This window comes from Lepus europaeus, chromosome 5, assembly GCF_033115175.1.
Source record: "Lepus europaeus isolate LE1 chromosome 5, mLepTim1.pri, whole genome shotgun sequence".
Lineage (NCBI taxonomy): Eukaryota > Metazoa > Chordata > Mammalia > Lagomorpha > Leporidae > Lepus > Lepus europaeus.
In genome coordinates this window covers 91,561,823-91,584,270 of record NC_084831.1, presented here as the reverse complement: position 1 = coordinate 91,584,270, position 22,448 = coordinate 91,561,823, and the positions used below count along the sequence as shown (strand labels likewise).

The 22,448-nt window shown below is 36.0% G+C and overlaps 1 protein-coding gene across 1 annotated transcript in view; it reads left to right on the top strand.

Moving 5' to 3' along the window:
* The window catches only part of DPYD (dihydropyrimidine dehydrogenase), a 1,003,571-nt gene that overhangs the window by 247,176 nt on the left and 733,947 nt on the right, over window positions 1–22,448 (top strand). The window contains exon 6 of the mRNA XM_062191802.1: window positions 21,897–22,093. Coding sequence (XP_062047786.1) covers window positions 21,897–22,093 — 197 coding nt within the window. The remainder of the gene's footprint in view (window positions 1–21,896; window positions 22,094–22,448) is intronic.

Genomic DNA, 22,448 nt, shown 5'->3' with positions numbered 1-22,448 from the left:
AGATCTCACTGAATGTCTGACATTATTCTCTAAAAATCTTTAGAAATTATTAAAAATGCTCAATGCAGGGAAAATTATTTATATTAAAACTGTAGAGATGAGTGAACTGCAGGATTCATTTCTTACAGCATTTCAGTTTGTTGTAAAGATATATGTCCATATCTAGAGTTTTAACACATGAAAATAAGGTACAGCAGTTTATATCAGTAACTTTGAAATTTACCAGATTTGCACAGTTAAGATTATTTGCACTTAGATATTTTTTCTAACTTTGTTTTTTATGAGTCTAAAAATATGCCCTTCTGGGAGCAACTTACCATTTAGACTTCCGTTGATTTCAGTCCTAACAACTTAAAAAATGTATATTTTAGTAGATAGATTTGATGAATAGTTATGTAAATTAGGGAAAAGCAATGCTATAGTATCATCATGAATCACTTGTAAAATGTTTGTTGCTGTAGAAAAAAACCATCCATTTTGCTCCAAAATGTAATGATTAATGAATTGTAACATATATAAAATTAAGCTGAATTTGTCTCTTTTGGAGACAAAAATGGCATGGAAACATGTGAATGTAAGCAGGGGACTTGGGTAGCTCTCTGTTAGTCTTATCATGAACCATCAGAGGCTGCTGATGACAGGTATGGGTTAGTAAGTACCAAAAACATGCATGTGCTGTAGAAGCCTAGTCTCACCTAACTCTCCTAAAATGTTTAAAAAATAACTGCAGCTACTAGATGGGGTTGGGGTTTAGATAAAGCCACAGAGAGAAGTGAAAGCTGTGTGGTGTTTGGATATGTGGCTAGGGGCAAAGTAACTTGAATCTGCAATACCTTTTATATCAGCTCAGGGCTGGGGCCTTGGTCTTCCAACAGGAGATATGGTTCTGCTGTGGAAGATAGTGGGAAGGTAATGTAGTTGGGTCAAGGCAACCTCACACCTGCTAGGAAGCAAGAGAGTAAGTGCAAAGAGAGAAAAATGTCATTCAACAGAAATCTGGAACAAAAAGTTAGAAACTGTACTCAATAAATGAATGCTAAGCAGTGATAATCAAAAGACTCAACTGATAGTCATAGCATTATCCTAAGGAAACAGAAGTAACATAATCAGAGCTTGAAATAAGTTGTTTTAGTCCATTATCTGTTGCTATAACTGGATACTTGAGATAGTGTGATTTATAGAGAAAGGAAATGTATTTCTCATAATTCTGGAGATTTGGAAGTCAAGAATATGCTCAGTGTCTGGGGAAGGCCTTCTTGCTGTGTCTGTACATGGAGAAAGAGCAAGTGTTCCAATGAGAGCCCTCATGCCCCTGTGGCCTCCCAAAGGCCTTATTTCTCAAATGCCATTATTATATTATCCTGAGGATTATCTCTACAACACATGAAGCTTAAGGTTCCATCAAACGTAAGTGTAGAAAGTCCATAAAAACAAGAAGAATTATAAAAATGACAGTGAATTTAGTATACAGATAATTGGTTGAAAACATTTGCTTCAATGAAAAGCTCAATGAAAAGGTTAGAGTTTGTAGTTATATAGGCAAAGATTGGTGAAATAAAATAATTGATCTGAGAAACTCAACCATAGTACAAGAAAGAGATATACAGAAGAGAAAACTATAATAGAGAAGGTAAGAGACTTGCAAGACTCCAGTATATGCATACACGGAGTTCCTGAAGAAAAGAGATATTGGCAGAAAAGCAGCTATGGTGGTGAATTTTCTGAAAAAAGCAAAGATTTAAGTTCTCCACCTAGAAACAAAGTTTTAATATTGTGCGGTACTGATGATAAAGAGAAAACCAAAGCTTCCAGAGAAAGAGAACATTGATTACGTAAAAAATAAAATGACAATTAGACTGAGCCCAGGTTTTTCATCAGCATGTACAATGGTAGAGGCCAAGAGCACAATACTTTTAGTGATCTAAAATAAAGAACTTTATTTCTTTTTTTAAAAAAAGGATTTTATTTATTTATTTGAGAGGCAGATTTACAGACAGACAGAGAGAGACACAGAAAGAAAGGTCTTCCATCTGCTGGTTCACCACCCAAATGGCTGTGATGGCTATAGCTGGGCTAATCCAAAGCCAGCAGCTTTTTCCGGTCTCTCACGTGGGTGCAGGACATAAGCACTTGGGCCATCCTCCACTGCTTTCCCAGGCCGAAGCAGAGAGCTGGATCGGAAGACAAACAGCAGGCACTAGAACTGGTCACCACGTGGAATGAAGGCACCGCAGCCGGAGGCTTAGCCCATTATGCCATAGCGCCAGCCCCAGAAGTTCATTTCTGCTTTGATAGTAAGGATGCTTATAAAAGTATGCTCAGGCATTTTAATTTTAAATTCATTTAATGTGTACATTTTGGTAGGAACAAGTGATTCTTCAGAATGAAGGCTCCAAGGGTGGGAGTTTAGCACAGCAGTTAAGGTGCTGATTGGGAAATCCATATCTTATATCAGGGAGCCTGGATTTGAGTCCTGGCTCCATTTCTGATTCCAGCTTCCTGCTAATGGACACCTTGGGAGGTAGCAGGTGATGACTGAAGCGCTTGGGGCCCTGCTGCTTAATTTTCTTAATGACATGAGTTAAGTTCCTGGCTTCTGGCTTCAGTCTGGACCTGTCCCAGTTGTTACAGGCAGGTGAGGATTGAAACAGTGTATGGAAGATCTCTGTTTCTGTCTATCTTCCAAATAAATAAAAATGTAGTACAATGAAGGTACCCACCTGGAATGAAAAGGAAAGAAAAAGCAGGGATGCATGAAGAAATGAATGAGGAAAGAAACTATCAAAATATGATAAATATAATTAAGTATTGACCATGTAATAATAATCACTAATTTTAAAGTATTAATAACAAAGATGGAAATACAATCTTGTATATTATTAATAAGGAAGCTATTTGGGAAAAGAAAAATAAGTGATAAAAAAGTATCTTAAAAGATGTAACATTCTTACAAGCTTATATACAGTTTTTAAAAGACAAATATGTTTTCTCTGACTGGTTGTAGCTAATATATGAAGTACAAAAAATCCTTTAATGAATATGAACTAAATTGACATTGTCGTTAACCCTATAGCTCTGTGAAAGAGTCATCTTTCTGCTGTTTAGAGTAGCGTTGAGACTGTGATTATAAAGTAAATTGAAAGTATGTCATTGCAAAAATTTAAAAAGGAAAGAGAAGAATTAGGGAGAAAAGTATCATTATATTTTTAGAGTCTTATGAAATTCATGAAATCTGTTCCCCATTAATTAAAATGTAATAAAATAAAATTAAATAAGAAAAAAGGCTTATTTATTTATTTGAAAGGCAGATTTATAGAGAGAGTGAGAGCAAAAGAGAGATATCTTCCATCTGCTGTTTTACTTCCCAGTTTGCAGCAACAGCCATGGCTGGGCCAGGCTAAACCAGGAGCCTGGAACTCCAATCAGATCTCCCACGCGAGTAGCAGAGTACCATCTTCCTTTGCCTTCCCAGGCATGTTTGCAGGGAGCTTGATCCGAAGTAGAGCAGCTGGAGCTGGAACCAGCACTCATGTGGAGTGCTAGTATCACAGACAGTGGCTTAACATGCAGTACCACAACGTCAGCCAAAAGCATATATACATACAGACACACACACACATATATATATATATATATTTTTTACAATGTTATCTTACTCAAAATTAGTAACTTTACATAAGGTTTTTCACATAGATTTAAGCAATCTGTAGTGTCCTCAGCTAAACCAATATAGAGTGAATAAATAGATTTCATTAACTGCTGGAACATTTATCAAGACTGACCATATAGTAGGTCAGAAACAGAAAAATGTATTTGTAATTTTCATATCTATATTTATAATACATTTATAATTATATTTGTTATAATAATAATAAAACTATGTAATTATAAATATGTGTAGATATTTATGACTATATAATATTTATATGTAAATATAGATAAGTAAATATTACATATATAGTATCCAAATCATATAACTAGACTATTTTTTCTACAACACAACTAAATTAGAAATAAAAGTTAAAAATAGCATCAAAGTGAAATCACTAACAGACATGAATTTGGAAAATTTATAAAATGTGTTTGAAAATGACTTATGGACTAAAGAGAATATCACAACAGAAGTTACACAATATTTAGTCATGACTGACAATTTCCAGTGACCAAGTGATATATATTCAGTATTTTTACATGAAAATTCATACTTAAGCATATTTCACAGAAAAGAATAAAGATTATGTGTGATTGGATTAATCTCAAGCAGTTTGAAAGAGAGCAAATTGAGAAGGGAGAGAAATACAAATAATAGAAAAAATAATGAAATAAAGCATAAAATAAAAATAATAGTGATCCACAAAACAAAAAGCTGGATCTTTGGAAGAGTTTAATAAATGATATTTTGCTATATTACACAATAACTAGTACATTGAATTGTGTCTGCTTTCTAAACATTGGTCTTTTTTATTATGTAATATGATTATAAGTGACATTTGCTCAGTGGTTAATCATTACTGCTGTTTCCAGAAGATGTTTTAAATATAGAAGAATCAATTGAAGGTGATACAAGAGAATTTCCATAGCCCACCAACTGTCATTACTTTCTGTTATCTCTTTGCTGTCTTCTTGTTTCCAACAAGATATAACACTTACTGCGTGGCCCCAGGCATCTTTAGTGTCCAGTACTGAACACAGATCTGTGTAACTAAGTACTAGGCAGTGGTTGAGTGCCAAGGATTCAGTGCTAAACAAGATAGGAGTAATGACAATTAAGAAAGCAAATAGAAGAAGGGGGAGTGAGACAGTACTATTGGAACCTCTGGCTAGGAAATCTTTTACATAGGTGAGCCATCAAGGGAAGTTGACTTGAGAAAGTGCACTCTAAACTGGGACACGGAAGGTGTTCATGAAACGTAGCAAAGTGTGCAGTGAGAGAATACTCCAGGAGGGGTGAATGACATGAGCAAATCTTAAAAGCAAGATTGTGTTTGCTTTGATTTGAACCTTCATATGATTTTGGGTAATGTTTCTTGTAACTAATCATGAACAGCATGATTTGAAGATGCTTGTGGTCAATTTAAACTGCTTAATATTGCAGCCTCAAATCCTAAATATAATATTTCATATAATTATAAGATTATAGACTAATATATAATAATAGCTTGTGAGTTCCTTTGTCTATGAAATGTATAATCATACCTAACTTTCAAAAATAGTTAGGATTACATGTATGAATGTTAATTTCCCCAGAGAGTACCTTAGAGAGCGAAGGCATTAATCACAGAAGTTCCCATCTTTGATTCATTCAGTCTCGCAGTAAATTTCTGATACCTTTTACTCTTGTAATTTCAGACTGTTACCTAGAGATGAGAAGTACTCTCCAAGATATCACATGTGTGTGTGTTTGAAGCTCTGACTCAGTTGTCAACTTTTCCTCTCTTCTAGATAGGTTTTGTTTCTCACATGCACTGAGATTAGGATTTGTAAAAACGAATCCTGTCCAGACAGATTGCAGTGTAATAATTTATCTGGGTTTGAGACATATGAGCCCTGTCTTTCCCACAGAGCTGTTTGTTTACAAGGAAGCCTGAGTTTTTACTCATACTAGTTTCTACAACCTAGAGGGTATGTAAAAAGATTTTCCAGATTGAAATGTAAATTGAATGAGACAAAATATTCTGATCTCAAATTCCGCAGTATTTCTAGTACTTCAAAAATGTCTCTAAATATTCCTTTTTGTAAAATTAAAATATTTAAGAATTAGCAATATGTTTATAATTTTAAAAACTAAAGATTTACCATGACTATGTTTTCCTCAGTGTTTTAATGATTTTAGTTATTTTAAAGGCAGAATTATGGAGGGGAGTGATGTGAGAGAGTAACAGAGTGATTTTCCGTTTACTGGTTGCTTTGCTCCTCAAATGACTGCAATGACCAGGGCCAGCCCAGGGCAAAGCCAGGAACCTGGAACTCCATTTGGGTCTTCCATGTGGATGGTAGGGACTCAAGTACTTGAGTCATTTAGTTGGTTTCCCAGCTAAATCAGAAGTGTAGCAGCCAGGACTCAAACTGGTGCTCATTTGGGATATTGACATTGCAGGCAGCAACTTACCGCACTGAACCACAGTGCTGGCCCTGTGTTTTCCTTATTTCTAATACATTTGAAACATTGTTCTGTCTTTCAGTGTCCCTTGTTTAATTGTTGTAAAGAACACATTTTGTCATGTAGCCTTCTTACCAAAGCATAAATGCAATGACTCAGATGTATTCATTATTTCCCTTGACATTTTTTTTTAAACAAAAGGAAGTATAGACATGTCTCTTTGAAGTAACTTATTTTTGGATGCACTAATAGCATCTTTCTTCATTCAAGCATTTTAGTAGTAATAAGATTGGCATGTTGCTAATTAGACACCTTAAATCAAAACCAGGGGCCAGTATTGTGATGCAATGGGTTAAGCTAAATCTTTAAGCAACTTTTTTTTTAAGAAGCCCATTTTTTTTTAAAAGAAACCAAAATAAATCTTTCTTTATTCCCCAAAGAAACCATTTATTTAATGAGTACAAATTTTGTAAGTACAACTTTAGGAATATAGTGGTTCTTCCCATCACACCCACCCTTCTACCCCTACTCTCACCCAACCTCCACCTCCCTCTCCCATTCCCAGTCCCATTCTCCACTGAGGAAAAACAAAACAAAACTATTCTTTGACAGTCAGGACAAGGGCTGTTCAAGATACAAACCAACAAAACAGAAAATAGTATGTTATTTATTATTAAGGATTTTCTTGGAAATAATATTTATTCAGAAATTTTTAGAAATTATTTATATCTAGAATGAAATCAATTTAAGTAGTTGACAAAATATAAACCTCCAGTGAGATTTATAGAATACAACCATTTCTTTACAATTCATCCTTTAACAAGTAGAGTTATTCTAAAATTTCCAAGAATATTTATTTGCCATGATTTCCCAAGAGTTTGCTTTTGCTATTGCTTGGTTAATAAGAACAACCAGAATAATTAAGGAATAATTATAGCTATCAAACATGTTTATTTTAAGAAAGATTAAAACAAAAAAGCTATACTGAAATTAGAATTGGTCAGTATCTTTGCCTTTACAATGTTATGTCCTTTTTCATTGATAGAGCTCTATATAATGATTAGAAAATTATACTGCTTCTGCCTTTAGAATGAGCAAAGGCTTGGGGAAAATTCCCATGGCTGCTCTCTGCATCTCAATCTTCCCATTTAAAAAATCAGGATAATATCTCCCTTGCCTCAAAGTAATGTGAAAATTATGGAGAAAATGCTAGTAAAGTCAATTTAGAGTGATGAAATAAATGCTCTTTCCAGATGAGTGAATGGGTCAGAAATCACAGAATCATTATGCAAGGAAGTTTCTTTTAATAGGCTTATCCTGAAGAAAATTCACTTAGCAATAGCTGTTAGTCCTTATCACTGAGGTAGAACTGTTTCCCTTTGTTCTGTCCTTGAGGTATATCACTGGAGTTAGGAATTCTGAATTCATCCAAACCTTGTGCAGTGCCCACCATATGGTAGAACTCTACTGTGCCGTGGCATTGCAGATTGGGAAGATTAGCAGATAAAACTCTCTGACTACAACTCTTACAAACTCCTACTTACGAACTCTCTGACTAGCTCATAAATTATTGGAAAATGAAGCTTTATGCTGCACTAGTAAGTGGGGAAAAGTGAGTAAGGTCAAAGAGTCAGTGATCAGTTACTGGTTTCTGGACATAATTTCATATCAATAAACTCGCTATAAGCCCCCAACTAGCTCTTTCGGGGCAGTTTTAGTACTTTTGCATTGTTTTCTACAACCCAATGCTCCCATATTTTATAGGGCTCTAAATGTTTGTTAAATACTACTTGAAAATAAAGTAAAATAGTCCAAATGCCACAATATTTCTATGGAAGAAGACACACAAAAATGGTATAAATATGATGCAATAAGCTAATGAAAGTAGACAGTGAAAGAACAAAACTGTGTTTGTTTACAGGTAACATTATTATTGCTATAGAAAACCTTAAAGAATCAACCAAAGGAAAAAACCTCCTGGAACTAATAAGTGATTAATTATAAGAGTTTTAGATATAAGATTAATATAAGATCCCAGTCATTTTCCTGTGTATGAATTAAAAATGAGAAATTTAAAATTTAAAGTATCCTACTGTTTACTTGAGTATAAGTGATATAGGAAGAAGCCTACAAAACTCTGACAAAAGCATTCCAATAGCTAAGTAAGTGGAGGTATACTCCATGTTTACAAGTGGGAACACTCAATATCATCAAGATGTCAGTGCTTCCCATCTTTAATTTTTTATAAAGATTTATTTTATTTATTTGAAAGGCAGAGTAACACACACAGAGAGAAACAGAGTTTTATATATATATATATGTATATGCATATATATATAGAGAGAGAGAGAGAGAGCGTGCACACGAGTGCTTTTATCTGCTAATTTACTCCTCAAATGGCTGCAGTGGATCAGGCTGGGCCTGTGTGAAGCCAGGAGCCTGGAACTCCATCTTGGTCTCCCAGATGGGTAGCAGCAGCCCAAGCACTTGGGCCATCATCTGCTGCATTCCTAGGTGCATTAGCAGGGAGCTGGATTAGAAGTTTAGCAGCCAGAACTTGAACCAGTGCCCTGATATGGGAGCTGGTGTCAATAGGCAGTGGCTTTGCCTGCTGTGCCACAGTGGTTGGAAAATGCGCATATGAAAAGGTGCTCTGCATTTATTCTCCTGATTCTGAAAGCTGGGACTTCCAAGGTCAAAGTGCCTTCAAATTTGTTATCAGATTAAAGCTGGCTTTCTGGTTCAGACATGGAACCTTCTAGCTCTGTCTGTGTCCTTCAATGCAGAAGGGATGACGTAGCTCTCTGGGGCTTCTTTTATGATTGCATTACTCCAGCCTAGCCACTTTCCATGCCCTCGGTTTCCAATCTCCTCCCAGAGACCTTTCCTTTTAACATTAGTGGTTGGGTTTCAACATAGAAATTTTGGTGAGGTTTAAATACTCAGAGGATACTAAATGGCCTAAATGAGATGATACCAGATTCTAGTAAGGATGCAGGAGTGGAGAACAACTGGCCCATGAGCCATTTGAGGCCCACAAAATCGTTTGGCCTGTCCCTACCAAGGAAACTGCAGGTGGGACTTAAAATTCTATAAATCCATAGTAGGCAAATTTTTAAGTTGGCAGTTTTGTATGGCCCACAAATGATGTTATAAATATCTAAAGGGTCCTCAGCAGAAGAAAGGTTTCCTACCCCTGAGAGCAGTAGGCACTCTCAGTTATAGGTAGTGAGAAGGCAAAATGGTACTGCCACTGTGGAAGACAGTTCGGGAGTTTCTCATGAAATTAAACAAAATCTTACTATAGCATTTAGCAATTTATTTCCTTGCTATACCAAAGGAGTTGAAAACTTATGTCCAAACAGAAACTTGCACATCCATAATCACAGCAACTATAATCACTGTCACTAAAATTTGGAAACAAGTGAGTTCAGTAAGTGAATGGATAAAAAGCTGCAATATAGCCACATAAATGAACATTATTTGTCACTATAAGAAAGGTGCTATCACTCTGTGAAAAGACAGGAAGGAAACTCAAATTCGTATTACTAAATGGAAGAAATCATTCCTAAAAGGCTTTATATTCTATTTTTTTTTCAAAAGATTTATTTATTTTGAGACAGAGTTACAGAGAGAGGCAGAGACAGAGGTTTTCCATCCACTGGTTCACTCCCTAGATGGCCCCAATGGCTGGAGCTGCGCCAATCTCCCACATGGGTACAGGGGCCCAAGGACTTGGGCCATCTTCTACTGCCATCCCAGGCCACAGCAGAGAGCTGAATTGGAAGAGGAGCAGCCGGGACTAGAACTGGCACCCATATGGGATGCCAGTGCTTCAGGCCAGGGCTTTAACCCTCTGTGCCACAGTGCCGGCTCCAAAAATGCTTCATATTCTATGACTTCAATGACATTCTAGAAAAGATAAAACTATGGGGATAGTAAAAAAAAAAAATCAGCAGTAGTCCAGGAGAAAGAAGAAGGTGTAATAAATAGGCATTGTGTGATGCCATAGTGGCAGATAAATGTTCTTATAGACTTGTAAAAACCCATGGAATATATAATACCAAGAGTGAACATCAATATAGAACCTTGGGATAATGATATGGTAATGATAACAATCTGTGATAATGATATGTCAGTGTTGACATCAATTTTACAAATACTTACATGCATGAATTTCAGAAGTTCTGTGGTGTAGTGGGTAGAAAGTCTCTGCCTGCATTGTTGGCATCCCTGTTGGCACCAGTTAGAGTCCTGGCTGCTCCACTTCCCATCCAGCTCCTTGCTAATGGCAGGGGAAAAGCAGTGGAAAATGGCCTAAGTACATGGACCCCTGTCACCCACATGGGAGACCCAGATGAAGCTCCTGTCTTCTGGCTTCTGGCTTCAGGCTTCATCCTAGCCCAGCCTTGCCCTTGCCACCTTCTAGGGAGTGAACCAGTGGATGGAAGATCTCTAGCTCTCTCTTTCCCTCTGTCTCTGTAACTCTGACTTTCAAATAAATAAATAAATCTTTTAAAAATACTTTGTCCCAAAATAAACTTATCTTTTAATTCTATTTTTATGAACTTTTTGGAGTTCTCATTTGACCACTTTTAAGGGGATGTTGCTAATGGAGGAAGATATACAAGTGAGGGGCAAGGGTTGTTTGGGATATCTTTATACATTCTGATCAATATTTCTGTGAACCTTAAACTCCCTTAAAAGTAATCCATTTAAAAATGGTGTAAACAAAATGTTTTAATTGAGAGCAAGGTCATTCATCTTTTAAAAAAAAAAGTTTATGCATTCATTTTATTTATTTGAAATGCAGAAAGACTGCACTTCCAGGTGTTAGTTTACTCCCCAGATACCTGAAACAGTCAAGGCTGGACCAAGTGAAGCTAAGAGCAAGAAACTCCATCGGCCACATGGGTGGGAGGGACTCACAACTTAAGCCATCATCTGTTTACCTCCCAGGCACATCAGCAGAAAGCTGGATCAGGGGAAGAGGCAGAGGCAGGACTCAGCACCAGACATTCTGATATGGGGCTCATGGGCCCCAAGCTGTGGTTTAGCTGGCCATGTCAGAACACACACCCTGAGGTCAGTCCTTGTAATGCACCTAGCTACCTTAGTTTGTAAGTGACAGGATAACATGGTGGAAAACCAGATGGCATAATGCCATATTTTTCAAACTCTTCATTAATAATTACTTGCAAATTTAATTAAAATGCAATAACCAATTATTGTTCTTAGTAGTTTGGCTAATCTACTGGAATATGTTGTAAGGATATTAGTAATAAGTTTATGTAATACTTTTTCCAATTATATATTTGCTATTGAAATCATTTAGGTATAAAATGATTTCTTGTGAAAATCACAGTAAAAATTTGATTTTGACAGAATTTAAGAGCTTGGGCTTTGGAATCAAATAGTCTTAGGATAAAATCTTCAGTTCGTGAATGCAGCCATGGGTTCCTTATCTGGGAAATGGAAATGATAATTTTACCTCCACTTTAAGATTAAATGGGAGATATTTAACATAAAACTGGGCACATAGTATGTGTTCAGTGACTATTGGCTTTCTTATTGTATGGAAATTCATATTGGGTATACTTCTGTGCTTCTTTAAATACTTGAATCACTCTCTTGAGGTATTGTTTAACCAGTTTCTTTCTTTATTACACTGTTTTTAGCAGTTGAATCTTCAGCTTAAAAAGTAAATTGTGGAAAATTAGTGAGAAGATGGCTGAAAATTGTTTAAAAGAAAAAAAGAGATCTTCCTCACCTAAAGAGCTAAATTATTGTGATTTATATTTGTTATGTTATAAAATAATAGGAGACTTTATTCCAAGAAAATCTATTAGAAAATGTTATTTTGACTTTGTAAGTAATGGGGCCTAATATGCCTTTTATGTTTAATATAGTTATAAATTATATTACAGTAAATTTATCTGAAGACATATGTAGTTCTAAAAAGAATCTACAGTATGCTGCTTATTATTAACTTATATGGATATGTTTTAACTTACCAAGTTTTGTGACAAAATGAATTCATACTTTTTCTTAGTAAGATATAACCCCTTTTATTTTCACTAATACTATCCATGGATTTGCAGTCTAAAAAAAATCCAAAGCAAAAATACTAGACTTTTTTAAAATGTAGTTCAATGTTTCTTATTTTAATTTACCTTCCTTCATAAAATGCTAATTTTGCATTTGTAAATAACTGCTTTCACCTCTCATAGTTTTGCAAAGTATTTATACATCACTGCCTCCCTGACCCTCTACTGTCCCCTACACAAAATGTTTGTGATTCCATATTTGACTTCCTGGTGGATTCCCCCTCCCCCATTTTGCTAGAATTAGGCTATGGTTGTAGAGAGTATATTTTGTACATGTGGAATGTTCCATCATGTGTATTTCCAGGGAAAAAGAATTCCCTTCAGGTCTTTAGTAAGATGGAAAGCCTAGCTTAGCTTATTTATCTCAAAGTTTGGGGTTATCATGGAAGTATCTTCAAGATTAAAAAAAAAATGAGTATGCCCTCACACTTTGGCTAAATCTAGTAGTCAGCTACAGCCAGCTTATACTACCTCTTGTGTACTCAGTAATTTTGTGGGATGGTTGTAAATCATGGCCATTTTGAGAAAATAAATTTTATAGATGTATAAGCGTAAGACTCATACTAGAGACAAACATGAAAATACTAAAAACTCTTTGCTTCTTAATTAACTTCATTTTTTAAAAAAAAGTTTCTATTTATTTGAAAGGCAGAGTTTGAGAGAGAAAAAGAGAGAGGTCTTCCATCTGCTGGTTCACTCCCCAAATGGCCTCAACAACTGGGGCTGGGCCAGGCCAACACCAGGGGCCAGGAGCTTCTGGGTTTCTCACATAGGTGCAGATGCTGAAAGACTTGGGCCATCCTCCTCTGCTTTCCCAGGTGCATTATAAGGGAGCTGGATCAGAAGTGGAACAGCCAGGAGTGGAACCAGTGCCCATATGGGATACTGGTGCTAGTGCCACAGGATGTCACTTAAACCACTGAGCCATAGCACCAGCCCTTTACTTCATCTTCCATTAAGCTATGATCTTGAGGTTTCCCTCCCCCCCAAAAAAAAAGAAAAGAGGAAAAGGAAAAAGAAAAAAAAAATCTGCGACTGGCGCTGTGACATAGTGGGCTTGGGCTAAGCCTCCACCTGTGGTGCGGACATCCCATACAGGTACTGGTTCGTGTCCCGGCTGCTCTTCCAATCTGGCTCTCTGCTGTAGTCTGGAAAAGCAGTGAAAGATAGGCCCTGTACCCATTTGGGAGACCTGGTAGAAGCTCCTGGCTCCTGGCTCTTGGCTGTGGATCAGCCCAGCTCTTGCCATTGTGGCCATTTGAGGAGTGAACAAGCAGATGGAAGACCTCTGTCTCTTTCTCTCTCTGTAACTCTGCCTCCCAAGTAAATAAATAAATTAAATCTTTAAAAAAGATTAATTTATTTATTTGTGAGGCAGAATTACAGAGTGGGTGCAAGAGAGAGAGAGAGACAGAGATCTTCCATAGCTGGTTCACTTCCCAAATGGCTGCAATAGTTGGAGCTAGGTGGGGTCTCCCATGTGTGTGTCAGGAGCCCAGGTATTTGAGGCCATCTTCTGCTGCTTTCCATGCATTTTTAACTGGGAGCTGTTGAAATAGCTGGAACTCAAACCAAAGCCTATGTGGGATGATGGTGTTGCTGGTGGCAGCATAACCTACTGTGCCAGGATGCCAGCCCCTTCTTGAAGTTATTTATGTCTAGCGTTGTCATATGTAGGAAATTCTAACTTCTATAATGATGCAAATGTTTTATGAAATATTAGCTACTAGCCATGAGTAGCTGTTGAACACTGGATATAGGATAATGTTACTGAGGAATTCAATATTTTGAATAACTGGATGTGGCTCACGGCTCCCATGTTGGAGACAGTAGGTGTTTAGACATACTCTGTTTTGTGGAATTTTTGGGTACCAACTGAATTGAGAAATAGTATTTTCTACCTGACCCCAGGTGCTTTACTAAAGTGCTTTACATATATTCATTTGTTTAATATTCCCTGTAGCCTTATGAGCTAAATATTATTAACTCTGCTTTACAATGGAAGAGACTGAGGTATGAAAACATGAAAGGACAAGTTCAGCTCCACATACCAGGAGAATGATGCAGGTCAAAACTCAACTCTGCTCCATGTAGTTTCAATGTCAGACTCATTAAGTAATACTACCTTTTGGCTCGAATTTACAAAAATGTTCTTAAAATACACATATCACCAGAAATGCTACCAAAGTTGATCCAATCCAGTATAAAAATAAAAAAAGAGGGAGTTGCAATGTAATTAAAAATTACAAAAAAAAAAAACAAGCAAAGAAATATCTGTCATTAAACCATTTTGAGCAGGGTAGTAATGAATATGTATTCAGCAGTTCATAATGTGCAGGGCTTCAGGTTGCACAAATTAGGGGCAGTTTGCATTCTAGTGCGTGTCTTAGATGCTATGTGTGTGTTTGAAAGTGTACTTGCTTTCCTTCCTCCCAACCCAGTGAGAGCCTCCAACTCTGCGTTGAGTGCTAATAGGGGTTCAATAAGCATATTTTTAAAGATTCAGTATTTTTCTTTGATAATTTTAGAAGAATAATTAAAGTTTCATTCAAAAACATTAACTTATCCTTAGATGAAAATTTATTCATACTGTATGTTTTTGGATAATTACTACTTTATTTATATTCCATTAGCTAGAATTTGTGTCCAGATACCCTTGATATCTAAAAACTTAATTATTTCTTCTTGCTTCTGATCAAATTCAGCAAGGCAGACATTACAGAAGTCTAGCTCAATTGAATTACTACACTTTAAATCACATTCTCTAAACTTTTTACCCTGAAAAATTAAGTAGTCCCATTAATGCCTCTTCAGTTGCAAAGAATATCAACCATTGACCCTTTGTAGAAAAAGTATGCATTTTTGTGCCTAAATTTATCAAAATACAATATACATCATAGAAAAATTTTAACATAGGAAAGTTGTTTTTGATTATAAGTTCATAAGGTTCAGAATACTGAACTGAATATATAAGAATTTAGCATGTATTTAATCCCTAATTGAAATTAATTATCTTTCTCTGACTATGTTAAATGTATGCTTTAAATATATGTTGAAAGTATGTGAAATCTGATTTTGGGAAAATATAAATAGATTTTTGACTACATGTTTATTAATAATGCAGCAAAATAATCTAGTAATTTAGTTCCCTGTTCAAATATCTTAGAAAGAAATAAAAGTATGCCTCACTTAAAAAATAATGTAATGGAAAAATTTATTTATATAGCACAGGGTAGGGTAGTAACATATTTATAATTTGTAAGACCCTAAATAATAGCAGGAATAAGAAAGTATTTTATTACCAATTTAAACTTTATTAATAAATGTATTTTATGCATAAAATCACCATAAATTAAAATATGAATTCAGAGATGATATATGTACTTAAAGAACTTAGGGTGGAACAGAGGAAACAGATAAGTAAACCAGCAAAATGAGTGGACATAATATGATACAAATGACAGTGTATTATTGGAACATTTATTATACCCATTAACCATGTGAAAAATTAGCCTGTATTATTTGTTTATAATATCCTCTTTAAGTGGAGTTATTTTGATTTCCCTTATATATTTTGTGCTATATTCTTTACCCAGATTAGTGGCTATAAGTGGGGTGAAGTCAAGAAAACATAAAGTTATTGCTCCCCTGTTTCTCAATCCCAAGTAAAATTTCCATCTATATCTTCTGATCTTTGTCTAACTTTCCATGAGGAGAGACATTTACTGCTTTGAACTATCAAATGCAAATAGCCTGATAAGATAACCCATTAAATATTATAAGGCATTTACCCATAATATGAATTTTTTATGGGTCACTTCCATTGATAGTCAAATTTTAATGAAAGGAAAAATAATGAGTATGTTGATTTATTTTTTCTACTCTTAGTTCTGCCCATCTCTTCAAATATTTGAAATTGTATTTCAGTGCCTATAGATTTGGAATGGGAAAGAAAATTTGATTTTAAATTGACCATTTTTTTATTACTATGCAATGTTCTTTAATTTTAGCGTTAACATTCTGTCTTAAAGTCTAACATGACTGATAATGGTATGTGTATACAATCTTTCTTTTGGTTTGTATATGCATGGTATACCTTTTCCTGTTTCTTAATTTCATACCTTCTTTTTTCCTATTTAAGTTGTGTATATTTTATAGCTTTTAAATTGGAATTTTAATCAATTTATATTTAATGTAAATGCACATATTTATATTTGTATTCACTATCTTACTATATGTTTTTTGTTTCCTGTTGCCTGCATGTTAATATTAATTTTCTCTCATTTGTTCTTTCTATAAATGAAGTATGTTTTTAAAAATTCTACTTAGCCTCAAAATAGGTAGCTGTGTTTTTTTGTGCAATTTTTTTGGTTACTGCAGAAATGTGAGATATTTCCTTAACGGACTACATTATAGTATACATTAGTACTTTTACCAATGCCTTAACAATGCTATGATCTAGCGTATATTAACTATATAAACTCTCTTTGTTCCATGCTTTTTGGTTTGCAGTGTTTTTTAAACCACAATGACCTCATTATATTCTACAGTTAATGTCCATTTACATTTACTCATATAATTACAATTTCTAGTGCTCTTTATTCCTTCCTGCGTTTCTGTGTTTCCATCTAGGATAATTCTTTCTTCCTGAGGAATTCCTGTTAGTATTCTTTTTTTTTTTTTTTTTTTTTTTACAGGCAGAGTGGACAGTGAGAGAGAGACAGAGAAAAAGGTCTTCCTTTGCCATTGGCTCACCCTCCAATGGCCGCCGCGGCCGGCGCGCTGCGGCTGGCGCACTGTGCTGATCTGATGGCAGGAGCCAGGTTCTTATCCTGGTCTCCCATGGGGTGCAAGGCCCAAGGCCTTGGGCCACCCTCCACTGCACTCCCTGGCCACAGCAGAGAGCTGGCCTGAAAGAGGGGCAACTGGAACTAGATCCCAGTGTGCCGGCGCCGCTAGGTGGAGGATTAGCCTGTTGAACCATGGCGCTGGCCAGTATTCTTTAGTATTTCTTTTATTGCTGCCAACAGAGTCTCTTCTGCAAACATCTTTATTCCACTTTCACATTTGAAGGATATTTTCCTTCTGAATAAAATTCTAGATGGAAGGTATTTTCTCTCAGTTCTCAACAAACATCTTTCATAGTCTTTTGCCTTCCATCATTCATTCTGAAAGGAAAGCTGGCAGCCTTGTGGTTCCTCAAAACACTATTGTGTCTCAATTATTCCATTGTTTTCAATGCACTGTTTTTCCTACTTAGTTTTTAGTCATTTTACTGTGATGTTCTTATGTATGGTTTTCTTTATATTTTCCTTGGTTAAGGTTCTGAAAATTCTGTAACATTTCCTTTCCTGTGTTTCATCAGTCTGGGGAGATTCTTGCCCTATATTTCTTCAGATGTGGCTTCTGCCTCATTCTTCCTCTGTCCTCTGTTTAGAATTCCAGTTGTGAAACCATTGGGTCACTCTGTGCTGTCTGTCTTGACTCCTTTGCTGTCTTCTGTATTTTCTGCCTATTTGTTTACTATGCTTTGGCATGGTAGTTTTCACTGACGCATCTTCAAATTTTTAATCTTTATCCATTATGCCATCATGTTTTCCCTGCTCAGAGGAATGAATAGAGTATCCAAAATATAATGTATTGAAGGGAAATAGACATTTGGATAATCAATGATGGTTTATTTCCCTTGTCTCTTTCATTGAGGAACTGTATTTTGTTTTGCTTTGCTTTGTTTTTTCTTCATACTATTTGTTGAACTCTTTTACTTAGGGTAGCATTAACTATATGAGCATTAAGTGTACTAAAAAAAAATCATTGTAAAAATTAAGAGTGGGAATATGAGGGAGGGGAGGAAGAGTTGGAGCATGGGTGGGAAGGAGGGTGAGGGGAAGTGCCACTTGTTCCTATAACAGTATAAAGGAAATATATGAAACTTGTATAATTTAAATAAAATATATATTGAAGAAAATTAAAAAAACATTTTTATCTTTTTATTTGAAGGTATTTCAAATATGAAGAAAAATATAAAGAGAAGTTCAGTGAGCACATATGTATTTAATGATTTTTAACATTTTGTCACATTTGCTTCATAAGTAAACATATATATGCACATACATACTACTTTTTAAAGCAAGCATATATTCTGGGATTCATGACAAAGATAAAAATAGGAAAGAAGGATATTTTATTATATAAGGTGCATAATTCAGTGAGTGAATATAGCCTTCAGAAATATATATATAAATATATGTACCAAATACTATGGCCATCCTCACATTTTTATTATATATGTGTTTACATATATTAACTTTCACTTATAAGAGAAAATGTGGTATTTGTCTTTCTGTGTCTCAGTCATTTCACTTACCATAATGTTTTCCAGTTCTATCCATTTTTTGCAAATATCAAGGTTTCATTTTTTATAAAAGATTTATTTGTGCAGTTGAAAGGCAGAGTTAGAGAGAGATCTGCCATTCACTGGTACACTCCCCAAATGGCCACAACAAGACAGGGCCAGGCTGAAACTGGGAAGCCAAGAGCTTCTTCCAGGTCTCCCATGCGGATGCAGTGGCCTGAGCATCTGGGCCAGCTTCTGCTGCTTTCCCCTTTGTGTTGGCAGGGAATTGGATTGGAAGTGGAGCAATAGGGACTTGAATAGGTGCCCATATGAGATGCTGGTGGTTATAGGCAGCTGTCCAACCTGCTGTACCACAAACCAGCCCCTGACATTTACTTTTTGGAGTAATATTACATTTTAATATTATACTTTTCTTTATTGAGTCACCCTCTGATGGACATCTGGGTTGATTCCATATCTTTGCTACTGTTAATAGTGCTGCAATAAATATGGGAGAAGCAGATATGTCTTTTTTATGTGCTGACTTTATTTCCTTTGGATATATTCCCAGAAGTGGGATAGCTGGGTCGGTTAGTAGGTCTGTCTTTGTGTTTGTGTTTTGTTTTGTTTTGAGGAATCTTTGTACTGTTTTCCATTGTAGCTGTGCTAATTCACATTCCAACCAACAATGTATTAGGGTTCCCTTTCCTCCACAACTTCACCAGCATTTGTTTCTTTTTTTTGGCTTTTTAATAATTTGATAATAGCTATTCTAACTGGAGTGAGATGATACATCTTTCTGGTTGTGTGTGTGTGTGTGTGTGTTTCCATGACAATGAGTGATACTGAGGATTTTTTGATTTGTTTGTTGACCATTTTTATTTCTTCTTTTGAAAAATATCTATTTAGATCCTTTGACCATTTCTTTACCATACTGCTTACTTTGTTGTTGATTTTATTGAGTTCACTATATATTCTGGCTGTTAATATTTTATCAGACACATGGCTTGGAAATATTTTCGCCCAGTGTGTCAGTTGTCTTTTTACTTTGTTGTTTCCTTTGCTGTGTAGAAACTTCTGAAAAATAGTCCCACTTGTCTACTTTGTAATTTTATTGCCTGTACATTTGGAGTATTACCACAAAAAATTTTTGTCTATGCCAGTGTCTTGGAGGATTTCCCCTAATAGTTGTATAGTTCCAGATATTTGATCCATTTTGGGTAATTTTTTTGCATGGTATTTGATAAAGGTGTTAAACTTCAACATGTGGAAAACCAATTTTGCCAACAGCATTTATTGAAGAAACTTTAACTTCAATTTTGCATTTTTCTTTTAAATTTTTTTATTTTTAAAAGAAATTCCAGTTTTATTGTAACAATTACATTCTTGTTATATATATATGTGTATATATATATAGTTGAACATTCTAGTCATAGTTATTCAAAATCCATCTTTGATAACTACAATTACAGGATTATGTATATCTGTCTTTTTATTTACTTTTTCCCCTTTGCAAGCCTAGAAAATATTTGACCAAAATCCAAGCATGATCTACAAAAGTTATAGATACCGTAGTTGAGTTATTATCCTCCAAAGCAGGTCCATATTATCATTTGGTTGGTAGGTAAAATTGGGATGAATCACCTTCGTTCAAACCCTGGGCTGAGTCATTGCAAGTCTTGGTTTTTTTCTACTTCTTTTTTGCCCCACTCTCAGAGTGTAGCTCTTCAGAAGTTCTAGATGCATGTTGGGTGCTTACTTGAACCCTGTTCCTCTTTAGCCACTCCTGCACACCAGGTTTGTTTCCTCTGAACCTTCAGGGTGTAGAAAGTTCTCTTCTGTTTCACAGAGTGTTTGTTTGTTTGTTTAAATCCTTAGATTTTTGTCCTATGAAGCTTAAGAATTAAGCTTACTTTTGCCTACTTCCTGCTGCACCATGTTACTGACACCTTTCATTTCCAAAACAGTGTCTTTCCAGTTCTAGAAGATTTCCAGAATCTGTCTTGCTGTCTCTTCTGAGCTGTGATTCTCTTTAGGATCCTCACCTTTCTTCCCTCTGCAAGGAAGTATCACTTGCTGTCAGGGGTAAAGTAATTCCTGAAGTATTATCTCACTTCTCTGTTCCCTTCCCTCTGAGTCTTGGCTTCTCCGATTCTTGCTGGCTTCATTAGCCTTCCAATGTTTGAACCAAATTTCTAAAATATTATGTTTCGAAAGTGAATGTATCTTAAGCAGAAGCAGATTTCTAAGAATTATTTATGAGTGTCTTCTAGTGTCAGGTGATAACTTTTGGTAGTATATTGCTAATGTGTTTACATATGACATATTTTCTGACTCAAGACTGATATTTTACTGACTAACATGAAAACATTACTGAGAAACAAGTTGGTGAGAGATTATGTGAGACGTGTACAAATTATAATGTAGAAGCTAAGAGAAAGCACTCTTTTTTAAAAAAAAAATATTTATTTATTTGAAAGGCAGAGTTACAGAGGGAGAGACAGAGAGATCTCCCATCTGTTGGTTCACTCCTCACATGGCCACAACAGCTGGAACTGGGCCGATTGGAAACCAGGAGCTGGAGGCGTCTTCCAGATCTTCCACACAGTTGCAGGGGTCCATGCACTTGGGCCATCTTCCACTGCTTTCTCAGGCACATTAGAAGGGAGCTGGATTGGAAGAGTAGCAGCAGGGATAAAACTGGCCAGCACTGCAGCAGAGGCTTAGCCTACCACAACACAATGCCTGCCCCAAGAAGCACTCTTGGCTTAGAGGTGGGAGCAGAGAAGGTGAGTCAGGAATGCTGCCAAGTGGAAGTGTGGATCTAGAAAGGAAGCCAGCTCTGAGTCCTTGTTGACTTGACACATTACAACTTTTTTTTTTTTTTTTTTTTTTTTTTGAGAGGCAGAGTTAGACAGTGAGAAAGAGAGACAGAGAGAAAGGTCTTCCTTCTATTTGTTTACCCCCCAAATGGCCACTACCAATCCGAAGCCAGGAGCCAGGTGCTTCCTCCTAGTCTCCCGTGCGGGTTCAGGGCCCAAGCACTTGGACCATCCTCCACTGCCCTCCCAGGCCACAGCAGAGAGCTGGACTGGAAGAGGAGCAACTGGGACAGAATCCGGCGCCCCAACCGGGACTAGAACCCGGGGTGCCAGCACCTCAGGCGGAGGATTAGCCTAGTGAGCTGTGGCGCCGGCCAGACACATTACAATTTCTAAGAATGCCACAGTAATACAGAAAATGTACTGCTGCTTGCTAGTTTAAAAATTGATGGATCTGAAATGTTGGCAGTGTGTTTGAGAATGTAAAACTTCTTTGAAAATTTTAACTCTAGTGGTTGATTTCTCCACAGGTTTTCAAAGCAATGAATATCCCACAGATCAGAAATCCTTCTCTGCCTCCACCTGAAAAAATGCCTGAAGCCTATTCTGCAAAGATCGCTCTTTTGGGTGCTGGTCCTGCAAGTATAAGTTGTGCTTCTTTTTTGGCTCGATTAGGATACTCTGACATCACTATATTTGAAAAACAAGAATATGTCGGTGGTTTAAGGTAATACATATACTTGTTTCATATTTTTAGTGTCAGAAATTATGGGGAAAAACAATTATGAATATTGTTGATTCATAATCGTACAGAAACTTCTGGATCACAGGCTATTTAAAACTTTTTTCCAGATACTTAATTTTATTACATTATTCTCTTTAAATTTTACAGTTGAGTTTAAACAATATTTACTTTAAAACTTTTCTGTCTGGTTCTAACAGTGTAAGATAAAGGTCAACAGAATATTTGATGGTTATAGGAACAATCATAAAATATTGCTTTATCCCTGTGAATATCTAAATCAAATGATGGACACTAGAGATGCAGAAAAATTAGCTCCATAGATTGTTAGACTTTTCAT